Source organism: Lycorma delicatula, chromosome 5 (assembly GCF_047948215.1).
Source record: "Lycorma delicatula isolate Av1 chromosome 5, ASM4794821v1, whole genome shotgun sequence".
Classification (NCBI taxonomy): Eukaryota; Metazoa; Arthropoda; class Insecta; order Hemiptera; family Fulgoridae; genus Lycorma; species Lycorma delicatula.
The window spans coordinates 9,770,238-9,785,260 of record NC_134459.1 but is presented as its reverse complement, the minus strand read 5'-3'; the positions used below and the strand labels follow the sequence as shown (position 1 = coordinate 9,785,260).

Genomic DNA, 15,023 nt, shown 5'->3' with positions numbered 1-15,023 from the left:
GTCTACATTATCAAATGCCTTTTCTAAGTCTACAAATGCCACGCATGTTGGTTTGTTTTTCTTTACTCTTCCTTCTACTACTAATCTGAGCACTAAAATTGCTACCCTTGTCCCTATACTTCTCCAGGAATCAAACTGATCTTCTACTAACAATTCTTCCTCTTTCCCCTCAATTCTTCTGTACAGAATTCTAGTTAAGATTTTTGATGCACGAATAGTTAAGCTAATTGCCCTGTATTCTTCACATTTATCTGCTCCTGCTTTCTTTGTTATCATGACAATAACACTCTTTTTGAAGTCCCCTTTCTCGTAAATATTACACACCGTTTGTATAATCTATCTTATCACTTCCTCACCTGCACTGCACAGTAATCCTGCAGGTATCAAGAGTAATATGACACAAACAATGTGGTACCAGTGGAATATTTTACACGTTTTTCATTATGTAGTATAGACATATTTTTAAGGTATCGTAAACCTCACTTTAGCAAAAAGGACTCGCTATAAATTCATAAAAATTACAAATGCTCAATGTCCACCAACTCGGATCATCGTGTAAATGAAACTACAAATAAAGAAATTCAAAAAATAGTTTCAATAAGATGTTACAAGGCATGTTTTACAAATAAAAAAAAACCAATATAGTTTTAATTTATAATTCAAAACAGGTCATTTCACCAAGCATGTCATTGATTACATAAATAATGTGATAAGCAAAGTTTAAAACATGACATGTATGTTAGATCAAAAAGAAATATTATCATAACGTACAAATAACAGACAACAAATCAGAAGAGTCAGTTCCCACCAACCTCAAACCAAAGAGTACCGATGCGTGTGTGTGCAGTGTATGTGTATGTGTGTGTGTGTGTGTGTTTTAGGCATGCATGCATACATCTGCACATATCTGCAATCACCTACAATAATTCGTTAGCAATTATTAATAGAACTAATCTATAACCCTATGAACAAATAAAAATAAATTATCAATTTATATGAAACGCTTTTTAAATCCATGGATTGATCAACTGTAATAAAATACTATATCAGGTAATAGATAGATTACTATCATTACATGTAAATTGAAAGCCAACTATATCATCTAAATGATCATACCATGATCATGAAAACCCTCAGTTTTTATATGTAACAATATAATACATTACCTTATATATACAATTTTATAGCTTGAATCCATGAATTCAAAAAGCTTTTTACATAAATTGTTAACATTACATTAAGCTTGCTATCTCTGCATGTGCATAGACAGGTTTTGTTAATAATTATTAACCGATCACATAATCAACATATTTAATAAGTTGTAGATTGACACAAATACATTTAATATGGCACAAGGAGATAATGATAAAAAATAACAATAGATTTAATTTAAAATAGTCTGCACAGCTTTAACCCAAAAATAATATTAATTATACTACTTGATAATTATATAATTTTTTAAATAAACTGAATAAAAGAGGTGGTTTAGATAATCACCCTTATTTGTTTACAACTATGTTGCATTAAGCTGTGCACCCAGTGAAAGGAAAAAAAATAATATTCAAAGGCCAAGAACTTGAACCACCATTTATGCTGTAAAAATAAAAGTCGGTTTAGAAGTTTCACAAAAACAAAAGGTGAGAAAAAAGTTGCAAAAAAACTGATTCCACTTTCTACTTGCTAAATAATTCACTACAAGGAAAAGTGTACTGAAAAATTTAAGTTTAAAAATTAAAAGAATCAAATATAAAAAAAATTGATAAATAAAATTTGTAAAAAAAAAATTATCATAACAAAAATAATATATAACTAGATTTCTGAGAATTATACAATCAAGATGATGCCCCTAGAGTGGATATATCAAGAAAAAGCACAACCAGACAATTAATACAATAGAAAGGAGAATGTCAACTTGATAGCGAAACAAAATAATTCTGACAGATTAAAAGAAGATAATGATTGAATACAGAGTTAAATGATAACATACATATACATACATATAACATACATATACATACATATAACATACATATAACATACATATTAGTTAAATTAGAAGAAAATTAGAAATTAGAAATTAGAAATTAGAAGAATATACACTTGGAAAAAGCCAGGCGATACTGGAAGGTATCAGATAGATTATATCATGGTTAAGCAAAGATTTAGAAATCAACTCGTTGACTGCAAAACTTACCCTGGAGCAGACATTGATAGCGACCATAATTTGGTGATAATGAAATGTAGATTGGGGTTTAAAAACCTGAAGAAAAGTTGTCAGATGAATCGGTGGAATTTAGAGAAGCTTGAGGAAGAGGAGGTAAAGAAGATTTTTGAGGAGGACATCGCAAGAGGTCTGAGTAAAAAAGATATGGTAGAAAATGTAGAAGAAGAATGGGAGAATGTTAAAAAGGAAATTCTTAAATCAGCAGAAGCAAACTTAGGCGGAATAAAGAGAACTGGTAGAAAACCTTGGGTTTCAGACGATATATTGCAGCTGATGGATGAACGTAGAAAATATAAGAATGCTAATGATGAAGAAAGTAAAAGGAACTATCGGCAATTAAGAAATGCTATAAATAGGAAATGCAAACTGGCGAAAGAAGAGTGGATTAAAGAAAAGTGTTCAGAAGTGGAAAGAGAAATGAACATTGGTAAAATTGACGGAGCATACAGGAAAGTTAAGGAAAATTTTGGGGTACATAAATTAAAATCTAATAATGTGTTAAACAAAGATGGTACACCAATATATAATACGAAAGGTAAAGTCGATAGATGGGTGGAATATATTGAAGAGTTATACGGAGGAAATGAATTAGAAAATGGTGTTATAGAGGAAGAAGAGGAAGTTGAGGAGGATGAAATGGGAGAAACAATACTGAGATCTGAATTTAAGAGAGCATTAAAAGATTTAAATGGCAGAAAAGCTCCTGGAATAGACGGAATACCTGTAGAATTACTGCGCAGTGCAGGTGAGGAAGCGATTGATAGATTATACAAACTGGTGTGTAATATTTATGAAAAAGGGGAATTTCCGTCAGACTTCAAAAAAAGTGTTATAGTTATGATACCAAAGAAAGCAGGGGCAGATAAATGTGAAGAATACAGAACAATTAGTTTAACTAGTCATGCATCAAAAATCTTAACTAGAATTTTATACAGAAGAATTGAGAGGAGAGTGGAAGAAGTGTTAGGAGAAGACCAATTTGGTTTCAGGAAAAGTATAGGGACAAGGGAAGCAATTTTAGGCCTCAGATTAATAGTAGAAGGAAGATTAAAGAAAAACAAACCAACATACTTGGCGTTTATAGACCTAGAAAAGGCTTTCGATAACGTAGATTGGAATAAAATGTTCAGCATTTTAAAAAAATTAGGGTTCAAATACAGAGATAGAAGAACAATTGCTAACATGTACAGGAACCAAACAGCAACAATAACAATTGAAGAACATAAGAAAGAAGCCCTAATAAGAAAGGGAGTCCGACAAGGATGTTCCTTATCTCCGTTACTTTTTAATCTTTACATGGAACTAGCGGTTAATGATGTTAAAGAACAATTTAGATTCGGAGTAACAGTACAAGGTGAAAAGATAAAGATGCTACGATTTGCTGATGATATAGTAATTCTAGCCGAGAGTAAAAAGGATTTAGAAGAAACAATGAACGGCATAGATGAAGTCCTACGCAAGAACTATCGCATGAAAATAAACAAGAACAAAACAAAAGTAATGAAATGTAGTAGAAATAACAATGATGGACCACTGAATGTGAAAATAGGAGGAGAAAAGATTATGGAGGTAGAAGAATTTTGTTATTTGGGAAGTAAAATTACTAAAGATGGACGAAGCAGGAGCGATATAAAATGCCGAATAGCACAAGCTAAACGAGCCTTCAGTAAGAAATATAATTTGTTTACATCAAAAATTAATTTAAATCTCAGGAAAAGATTTTTGAAAGTGTATGTTTGGAGTGTCGCTTTATATGGAAGTGAAACTTGGACAATCGGAGTATCTGAGAAGAAAAGATTAGAAGCTTTTGAAATGTGGTGCTATAGGAGAATGTTAAAAATCAGATGGGTGGATAAAGTGACAAATGAAGAGGTATTGCGGCAAATAGATGAAGAAAGAAGCATTTGGAAGAATATAGTTAAAAGAAGAGACAGACTTATAGGCCACATACTAAGGCATCCTGGAATAGTCGCTTTAATATTGGAAGGACAGGTAGAAGGGAAAAATTGTGTAGGCAGGCCACGTTTGGAGTATGTAAAACAAATTGTTGGGGATGTAGGATGTAGAGGGTATACTGAAATGAAACGACTAGCACTAGATAGGGAATCTTGGAGAGCTGCATCAAACCAGTCAAATGACTGAAGACAAAAAAAAAAAAAAAAATTAGTTAAATGATTGAATACAGTGAATTGAATAAGTAATAATTAAATTAATAGTTACAACCACTTTAGTTTTCAATTCAGTAAATGTTTATCGATTTATAAAACAAATGAAACAATTTAAATAAGCTAAGGTGTCTGTAAGAACTAAAAACTGATTAAAATTAAATCGACTAATGACAAAGGGTTCTGACCCAAAGAGCACATAAAAATAACGAAACCATCAACTAATAAATGCAGAAGAACAAAATTAATTACTGTTTTCAAGACAAATCAAAGCGAATTTTAAATAAATGTATGGGGTTTTAATTTCATCAAAATGTCTTCAGAACATCAGAACATTGTCATTTAATAAATACTATGACCTCTTTTACACAAAAAATCTTTCTATTAATTGAGATGAAGAGCTATAATTTTTTTTTAAAGAAATAAAACTTATATAGATAAAAGCGATTATACTGTTATTTTATGAAGCAACTGCATAATTAATACACTATTAAATGATGTAAATATTTATTATGATTTTAAATAGAATATATTACTCACAGACACTAAGATGAAACAATAAGAGAAATGTTTAATATCCGATAAATAAACAGGGGACAAAAAGTCAATTTATCTTGCATGAAAATTTTAATTTTGATACCAGTAACAAATTTTAACATTGCAGTTGATTTTAATCAGTTGATATAACTCCTATTTAAGAGTTGTTCGGTTCAATTTTTAAATATGTAATGAATAAAACGCCAACTAAGTACAAAGAAAATGAATGAGATTTTACACTTTAAGTGTTGGTGCAAAAATAATAACGATACTGCTGCAATATAAAAAGAATTCCATCAAACATTTCCTAATTCTTTACTACAGACTCGTTCAAAATTAGTATAAATTTAACATAAAATTTGAAAATACCGGGGGCATTGAAAATGCTCAACTATTAGAACCATTAGTAAAGACTTATCAAATAGCGATCAGAAAAGCTTTCTTTAGACTGAAAATACCCAAAAATTTACAAAAGTGTTGCTGGACTTAGCAAAATGATTTTGAGAGCGCAAAATTCTGAGGGTAATCTATAATTCAATGCAAAAATGATCCTTAGTTATCTAGTTAAGTGATATGGATTACTGAAGTACGCTTCATATTCAACAGCTCAGTAAGGTGTCATTACATTTATTATTTTGATGAAAATCTTAGCATAATTATCATGAAGGAAATTGTGTACCCTAATTTCACATTTGATGTGGACCACAAAAAAAGTGTACGACTATTTTTTTTTCATTATTTCTACAACAAAAGTGTAACAGGCAATTGATATCTTAAGATGTTTTAAGACTTCGCTGCACCTACACAATTAAACAATCCTATGTTCTTCAAGTTAAGAGACTATCTCAATCAAACTTTTTGTGAACGAATAGAATTCCAATCAACTATGAATTGTCAGCTTTATATGACTGAACGTGATTTTTCGTTCTGGGAAATTATCAAGACTTGGTATTTACTTCAAATTCAAATGACCTATATTGCCTCAAGCTACAAAGTGAAAACTTAACTGATTTAAAAACATAACAATCTAATATTGTATTATTAATTTTGTAATATTTAGCTAAGAATGCTACGCACTAATGTGAAAGCACTTCCTACACTTTAAAGGTATTGTTTAATTTCTGGCTGACAATTTTTCCATTAAATTATTTAAACATATCAAAATCAACAGGTTCAATCCTTTAATACAAAATTCAGGAAGTTTAACAAAATTTTTAAACTTAATGAGTTGATAAGGCATGTATACAAACACCATTTTAACATTCCAATCATTACATAACGAAATACAATTACATAACCATAAGTGCAATACATAACCAAATATCAAAATATATGTTACGTTTAAATTACTTTAAATAATAGATCTAAGTGTAATATAATCTAAGATGGATGGTATATATTAAAAATCTATAAATTTTTATGCTGTTTATAGTTGGTTTAATCCTATAAGTGGTCTTAATGAGTCCTCATCTAAGTTAAAAGTCAGTATTATGAAATGAATTAATCAAATTACCGATATCTGGCACATTCTTGATATTGAGGTATTATTGCTCATGTTAGTTTTGTAATGAGTTATGGAAAAAAGGGACATATTACTGAACACTGTACTAGAAGCATAGAAACCAATGTCACTAATTAGTGAAAATAGTATATTAAAGCATATTTTTCTATTCTCCAAAATGTTTAAATCACTCAAAAGTTAGGGCTAAGGTATATGTATAATTATTTTCATTATGTGTCACTGATGAGCCATGCAATATATATATATATACAAGGATGTTCAATAATTAATGAAACAAAGATGTAGAGAGATGTAGACAGTCCATTCAATGACAATGAAACTTTTTGAGGGTCAAGTTGGCAACCTTGGGAAAACATTTAATCAGCTTCGCTTGAAACGTGTACACCAGAAGAACAATCTTCAGTGATAAGATTTTTGCTATCAGAAGATGTGAAACTGACGGAAATTTACTCGAGAATGTTAAAATAGTATGATGAAAAGTGTTTAAACTGCAGCAATATCTATAAGTTTCAAATACCGCACTGCAAAATCACACAAATGAACTTATTCGTGAAGACAGGTGAGTCACAATTTTCCAAATGCTAGTGTTGGAACCGCATATTAATCATTTATGACGTGCTGAATTATTGCAAAACATGTTCAAGATGGGTTCCAAGATAGTCGACTCAAGCCCATAAAAAGAACAGGAGAAACGCTTGAGAAGTTGAGTTGGGAAGTGTTACCACATCCTCCTTACAGCCCAGACCTCGCCCCATCCGATTTTCATTTGTTCAGCCCGCTCCAAGACTTTTAATGCAGCAAGAAGTTCGACGATAAAAAAAAGGTACACGAATGATATATTGTATATAATCAACTCTATCGGATCTCATTTCTCTAGCTTCAATTTCACACATCATGTCCTCTTCAACATTTTTTGGAATGATAGGGTAGTGATGCATGCTATCTTTTTCTATTTTAAACGTATCTTTATCCAGTTCAATAATTTGCTTAGCAATATTTGTAATTTTAGATTCTAATCTATCCACATGGGAAGCAACATTTTTAATGATAGATTTAATATCTAATAGAATGTTGAAGAGTTTTTATTTGTTTAGATCCATCCTTATAGCTGAAAATTCATTATTTATAACTTCTGTCCCCTTCCTCTTTAATAATACATGAATAATTTTGTGGAAAATAATTAGGTATGGAGAAACAACATTTAGTAAAATTTCCACCCGGAAGTTTGTGCCTATTACCACAGCTGGGGGTGGTATTTAGCACTACACTTAATACAATTCGATGAGTCACTAGTCACAAATTTACAACAGCAGCCACAATCAATCCCAGAAGGACTCATTATAACAGTAATAAGTATTTTAATATTATTAAACAATAAGTATTACAAATACTGTGAGAAACACACAGTTCACAACTTTATTAACAATTTGATATCAGGGTCAATCCATTTGAAGTGACCCCAAGGGTGGTTGCTTGACCAATTCACTAGTTGAAATAGACTTGTTTGCACCATTCAACTACAGTGTTCATGTTATAACAGGCGCTTGAAGTCAGTTCCAGTCGTCAGGAAAATTCATGTTCAACTTTCCTTTTTAGCTTTTTATGCTTTTTTACTGATGGTGCTTCAAGTCAAAATAAAAATTTCTTAACAAGAATTTTGCTAACTTGTGCAGTCACAAAAAAAACTTTGACCTTGAAGCCGAATTGGCACTTCATTGGATTATTCCACGGCAAAAACGCCTGTGATGGGGTAGGAGGAACAACAAAATGGGAGTGGCAAAGACAAGCCTGCAAAGGCCATTAAACAGTCAGATACTAAACGTTGATCAAATGTATTTATTTTGTAATCATAAGTTGAAAAACATCAAGTATTTTTTGATAAAATCAGATGGCTTAGATTTCAGAAATTCTATAAAAACAGTTTTGACTGCTGTGAAAGAGTTGTTGGTACTAGAAGCTACCACAAGTACGATCCTGTGTCAGAAGGCATTGTAAGAAACATCTTAAGTAACAACTTACTTATCTTGGTAAGTAGTAACTTACTTATCTTAAGTAAGTAACAACTTACTTCAGACTTCAAGGACTATGAAGACCATCCTGTGTCAAGTACTGTACCACTTTCACTTAAGGAAAAAGACTCTATTTTTTATGTGTATGATGATCAGCGGTGGATAGAAGTCGTAGATATTAGCCTCAAAAATTATGATGTGCAGGTTCATTTTTTTTCTACTCAGCTGGACCACATACATCATTTCAAAAGTCTCAACAAAATAAAGTCTGGATACCAATCGGCAAAGTTAACACCACTTGAACTAACTACAGTGATGGGTCGTTCTCACACAATTTCAAGAGAATTATCAGAAGAGATATCACAGCTTAACCACACTTAATAATAAACTTTCATTGCTACAAAAACAGGCTATTTCATTGAAGAATAATTAAAATTTTGCTATAATTTATTTTTTCCTAGATAGTGTTTACAAAAATAAACCAATATAGAAATAAAAATGAATTCTTGAAAAAAGATAACTAAAAAAGCTAACTCATTGAAATCTCAGTTGGGTAAGTTTTACAAGCATTTTTGAATAAAAATTGTATAAGGTTACTGGTATTGGTTAAGTTATCATTAAATTACATCTTCAACAACATGGGGTTAAATATAAAAATGCAAGAGTTCAAAGAAGACAAGAAACCTCCTTGGAACACTTATTTAGTGAGTCAAAATGGTATCGCTTTTAACAGGGTTTTCATGATTTTTGAGAGGTTATAACTTTTTTAGTAGTACAATACAGAAGCAACATTTTTACTTGCCATAATGATCTACAAAAGCACTGCAAGTTGTGCAAATATTACATTTTTATCACCAGCCCCATCAGAGTTATTTGAAGCCAAAATCTGAATTTTTTAAAAGTTAGTTTTCAAAAATTCATAAAAATGTTGGGGTAAGTATACCACCATTAATATTATTTATGGTAAAACTACTAACATATACCTACATATAAAAAAATAATTCAAACTGTGTATGCCATCCCTGCCACTTGAAAAACATTATCAAAGGTGAAACTTCACCATTTTTCATGTTCAACTTTATTGCTAATTTTCTCATAGAAAGAAGACAGATAGGTAAATAAACACTGGACCAATGTTTTACCTTGAGAAAATATTATTAAATTGCTCTTCATTTCATCCTTCCAGAACCAATAGTTTTTTAGTTATGATTTATTATGTAAACCCTTACAATCACAAAAATAAGTATGTGCACAATCACAAAAATGGTTGCCACAGGTAAACTTCATAAATAAAAAATTTTAAAAAAAATCGTTTTAAGGCCATGAAACATGTAGGAAGCAAGTGGGTAAGTTTCAATTTTTTTTGAATTGGTCAAGCAACCAGCTTATGTTTTTTTGGGACATTTCAAATGGACTGACCCATCAGTAAGATTGAGGTTATGAAGTAGTTAAAACACAATACATAAAAAGAGTTAAAGGTACAAAAGAGTGTTTCAAAAGTTAAAAATAAATTAAACTCTCTAAAGTTAGGTATGAGTATCTCTGTTTATCCAAACAGAAAAATTTGCAGGCTTATAAAAAAGTAACTTTCCACTAAACACATCCGACCATAAAAGTAAACATGCCAAATTTTCCAACATACATATAACATAATAAATAATATGTAGTAATATTAATAATGTAATAATATTTAATGTAGTAAATGCAGAAATAAGCATATCATTGCAATGTATTGAGTATATCTGATAATTAGAGAATGGCATTCTAGGTTTAAAAAAAAATGAAAATAAATGTTTATTGTTTTGCTCTATAAATAAAAAAAAGTCTTGATGGTTGAATATTAATTTGAATTAAAGGGCAAAATGGTTTGTGAAAACTGACTGAGCACTTCCATTACAACAAATTTTTGTTTTTGCATGTTTTAAATGTAGACAGAAACATAAACTAAGAAAAATTATATAACGGCATTATCAAATATTACTGTTTGTAAATAAATTATACAAAAATACAACACTAAATTATAAATTTTCTTTTTTTTGTAATGTACACTGCAACCCATTCAACTAGTGAACAATAAAAACAACCCTCCATAGCCCAATGAGAAGAGGATAATATAGTACGACATGTAAATGAAGTGTAGTCTTGTACAAACACAGACAGACCATTCCTGTTTGGCCTCCAAAAATTACCATTCAGGTATTACTTCAGAGACTCATATGTATGAGTGTAAATGAAGTGCAGTCTTGTACAGTCTTAGTTCAACCATTCCTGAGATGTGTGGTTAATTGAAACCCAACCACCAAAGAACACTGGTATCAACAATCTAGTATTCAAATCCGTATAAAAGTAACTGCCTTTACTAGGACTTGAATGCTGGAACAATCAACTTCAAAATCAGCTGATTTGAGAAGACGTGTTCACCACTAGACCAACCTGGTGGGTTAGACCGACCATTCCTGAGACATGTGAACCCTAACCACTAAAGTACACCATTAACCACTGTCTAGCATTCAAATTCATATAAAAGCAAATAACTTTTACTAGGATTTGAACCTCAGAACCTTTAACTTCAAAAATAAACTGTTACACAACTCATCTATGATGACAAGTTAACCATTACGTTAAACCAGCCGGTGGGCTAATTTCCACTTAAACAAAACAATTTAGCAAACTGGACAAAGTTCTGCTTTTAATTTAATTTTGCTTCTCTAATTTACTTGTAACAAGGAGTTACAATAATTGCAAAATAGACATGTTTGTATCAATAGTAATGAATCCAACTGTACTGCAAAATTAATGCATTACATGTACTCATAAGATTGACACAGAGAATAAGGCACCAGCTGGGTATTTTTTCAATATTGTGTTAACAAAACAGGTAACTACAGAAAAGCACATACAAAACAAAATCATAGCATATTACTTAACGATAACTAATAGATGAATAAGAAAATTGATTCAATTATTTTTACATACTAAATCACAATTCTGGCTAACAAAGCTATCAGTAATTCACAAATTTTGACATTAACATTAAAGAAATAGTAATTATTACAAACAATATGATCTATATAATTAGGAAATACATTACAACATAATTTCAACAAAAAAAACCGGGAAAAGTTTCCACACTGATAAAACAGATGTTTATATACTCTTTCTTTATACTGTAATCATTCATTTTAATTTATAGTAAAAATTTAACACAGCAATTCCCATGGTAAATTCAAAATCCGTATCCTAAAGACTTGTTTGAAAACTGTGATAACGCCGAGTTATAGAAAAAAATTTTTTTTTGTAAAACCTAACATCCTTACTATCCACCAGCTTTCATAACCTTATTTACTAACAACTTCATCTGATGATTATAACCTGCCTTACTTAAGAAATTATCTCATTAACAAGTACGTAAAAAGAAATTATGTTAAGTAGCACTAAGATAACAGCAGTGTTTCACGTGAATCTGCGAATATAACGGTAAATATATTCGGACTACAAAAATTTGTCACACACAAAAATTTATTATTTTGGGTTAGAGACTTATAAAAATAAAAACAAGATGAAAGAATTACCTTTCAGGTAGTTTATTCATAATTATAAAGGTGCGTAAAAATCACTAGAATTAAAAATTTGTCGTTAACAATGTAATAACCTAAAATCCTGGCACACGTGAAGGTAATCAAACCAGTTGACGTTACCCTTGCTCCACAGAGAGCTAAACGTAGACATTATAGTTCCTCTATGTACATCGTCTGAATCATGTCGTATACTGCTTTTCTTTTCTTAAGAATTATCTGACCACATACAATTGGCAACAGGGCTGTCTAATTTAACTAAACTGCCATAAATTCATTTAATTAATTATAATAACAAAATGAGTGCTAGTTTATTCAAAGTGTATGTCATGGTACTGATTAGCCTGTTCGACTGTACGAATAGGGATAAACAGCAAATGAAGTTTTGTTATCCCCGTACTTCTTTAGCCAAATAAATTCTACTTACACATTTATGAAACTTATTCAGCCCTATTTTAGTTATGGAGTATGATAATTATGAAAGTTTATCTTCTATTTATTATTTTTTTTAAACGATCTTTTGAAGTTAGGTATTAAACTCTGATCTTAATGTAGCCTCTTTTGAAACCATTAAGCTTCTTTTTCATATTTTCAACTAATCAAATTTTTCTGCTAATGGCACAGCTCTTTGATATATTCTTTTCACTAATTAGCTCATTTTTTCTTTTACCAACTAGTTTCCATGCATAATCCTTATGCTGATTCAATTGTTATAATTTAAAAAAAAAAATGGTATTTTATTGCTGTTATGTTATTTTCTAAATCTACTCTGACACTTGTAATAAAATTATTTTCACGTACCTGCTGTAAGAAAATTGCTAGTAGAATGATAAATTAAATACAGTAACTTATCATGAATTATGTTGTTATTATTATATGTTGTTTTTGTTGGTATTTATGATAAAGTAAGTTTTTAATATTATTCATTAAAAATTGTTTTACACATAATATTTCCTAATACTTGTAAAATGTTTAATGTCTTTAAAATTGCTGTAATCATAATTCCTCAGTAAATTTTTTTCTGAGTATACTCAGTTCCTCTCCAAATAAAATAAATATCAACTGGTGACAAAAAAATGTATGCCAAAGAATTAATATACCCCATCATGTTCAACTAGTCTTCCAGTACTGAATGGATTTTAGTTGTGTTGAATAGTTCCACATGCTTTCTGGTAATGGGCTAGGTTTTACCTTAAAGAAGCAAGAATGGCGTAATGCCATTTTTTTATACCTTCTTTACATCTTCTTTATTGCTTGTTTGCAACAAACAATTTATTGCATCATATGTTTTTGATCTACTTACTACAAAATTGCTATCCTGAAATATGCTACTTTCATTCTGATAAAGATATCTTCATCTCCCAAGCGATCAGATTAGGGTAGTTACCCACTATTTTGGTTGACCTTGAAACATACCTTTGTTGATCTAAATATGATCCTCTGTGAGTAGATTCATCCCCTTTTTTATTATGCAACCCTCTCCCTTATACTTGATTGCTTATTTCCTAAACTATTCTGTGATTCTGTGGAAATACCTATTAGATTTCTGACACTGTTACACTATTTACGGGACTGTAAATCTTACATGCTCTCTTTTCTGTTTAGCCTCTAGAACCAATATAAGGTATTACTTCAGAGGATGATTGAAGATGATATGTGTGAATGTAAATGAAGTGTAGTCTTGTGCAGTCTCAGGGCAACCATTTCTGAGATATGTGGTTAATTGAAACCCAACCACCAAAGAACACCAACATCCGTGATCTAGTATTCAAATCCATATAAAAGTAACTGCCTTTAATAGGATTTGAACCTGAGAATTCTCAACTTCAAAATCGGCTGATTTCCAATGACAAGTTCACCACTAGATTAACTTGTGGATATATCTTACATGCTGGTCTTACAAAAAAAAGAACCATTTCGCAGGTGTGGTTTTTACAGGTATGCAAGTCCTCTAATTCCTTCATGTTATACATAATAACACTATTATAATGGTTTCCAGCCTTGCACTCAGACTGACTAATAATTGATAGATCCCTTGGCCAGTAAACAGATCCAGATTTGAAATTCTTTATCACTGGGATGTATCCAGTTTGTACCAATTGATTCTGCAACAGTGTAATAGAAACTACAAGTTCATTATTCTTGGCATTTACAATTATGTTCCATGTTCTTTTTTTTACTAAATACCTCTTCAGAGACCTGAAAAAGACATTTCGTAATTAAAACCTGTTTTATCTATGTAAGTAGTGATGAATAACACTCTTATGACGCTTATGAAATCAAATTTTAAATGTTTCTGTACTATTGAACATTGCTTCTCTTTGCATGCATTCTCCCATGGGCATATTCACATACAGTTTTTTACAACCTTCATCAATGTCAAACAATAACGTCATATGTATTATCCTCACAATTCCCATATTACCTACAAGTATCATCAATAACACTCAACTTCTCTAAGCAATAATTCAATAATTGAATTTTCTGTAGCCTCTCAACAATTGTGTCATCAAATGGTCCATGCCCAACCAATTTTTTGATAATTTCTGAAATAAATGGCATATTGAAATTATAAACCTAACATCAGTGCTCAGTACAAAATTTTTACTGCCATGATTTCATCATTCTCTGTCCTGTAGCGGTATAAACTATTTTATACTGGACCAATCATTTCATTTTCTTTATATAATTATAAATGTAAACATAATCGCTTACATAATACAGCTTCAGATCAGTTATGGTAGGCCTAAAAAAACAGTACATAGCCAACAGCTACTGGAAATGTGCACTGAAATTAGTATTACTTTGTGGTCTCAAAATAAAATCCTACTACAACTTGTAAAATTTTTCCTTTCCAGTCAAATGTATAAATCATACAGCAGTGTCAGTCCACAAAACCCACATCTTATTGTACATACAGCAAAGAAATTTAATTTCCATCTTCTACTTATATCAACATTTTTCATAAATGTGCATTACATGTTTGAGGAA

The 15,023-nt window shown here is 30.7% G+C and overlaps 1 protein-coding gene across 1 annotated transcript in view; it reads right to left on the bottom strand.

The window, feature by feature from the left end:
- Nucleotides 1-12,264, bottom strand: part of LOC142324716 (RNA/RNP complex-1-interacting phosphatase homolog) — a 255,341-nt gene extending 243,077 nt beyond the window's left edge. Inside the window, exon 1 of the mRNA XM_075365633.1 lies at nt 12,030-12,264. Within this exon, the coding sequence (XP_075221748.1) occupies nt 12,030-12,049 (20 nt within the window). The 5' untranslated portion in view covers nt 12,050-12,264. The remainder of the gene's footprint in view (nt 1-12,029) is intronic.
- Nucleotides 12,265-15,023: the final 2,759 nt, after the last annotated feature.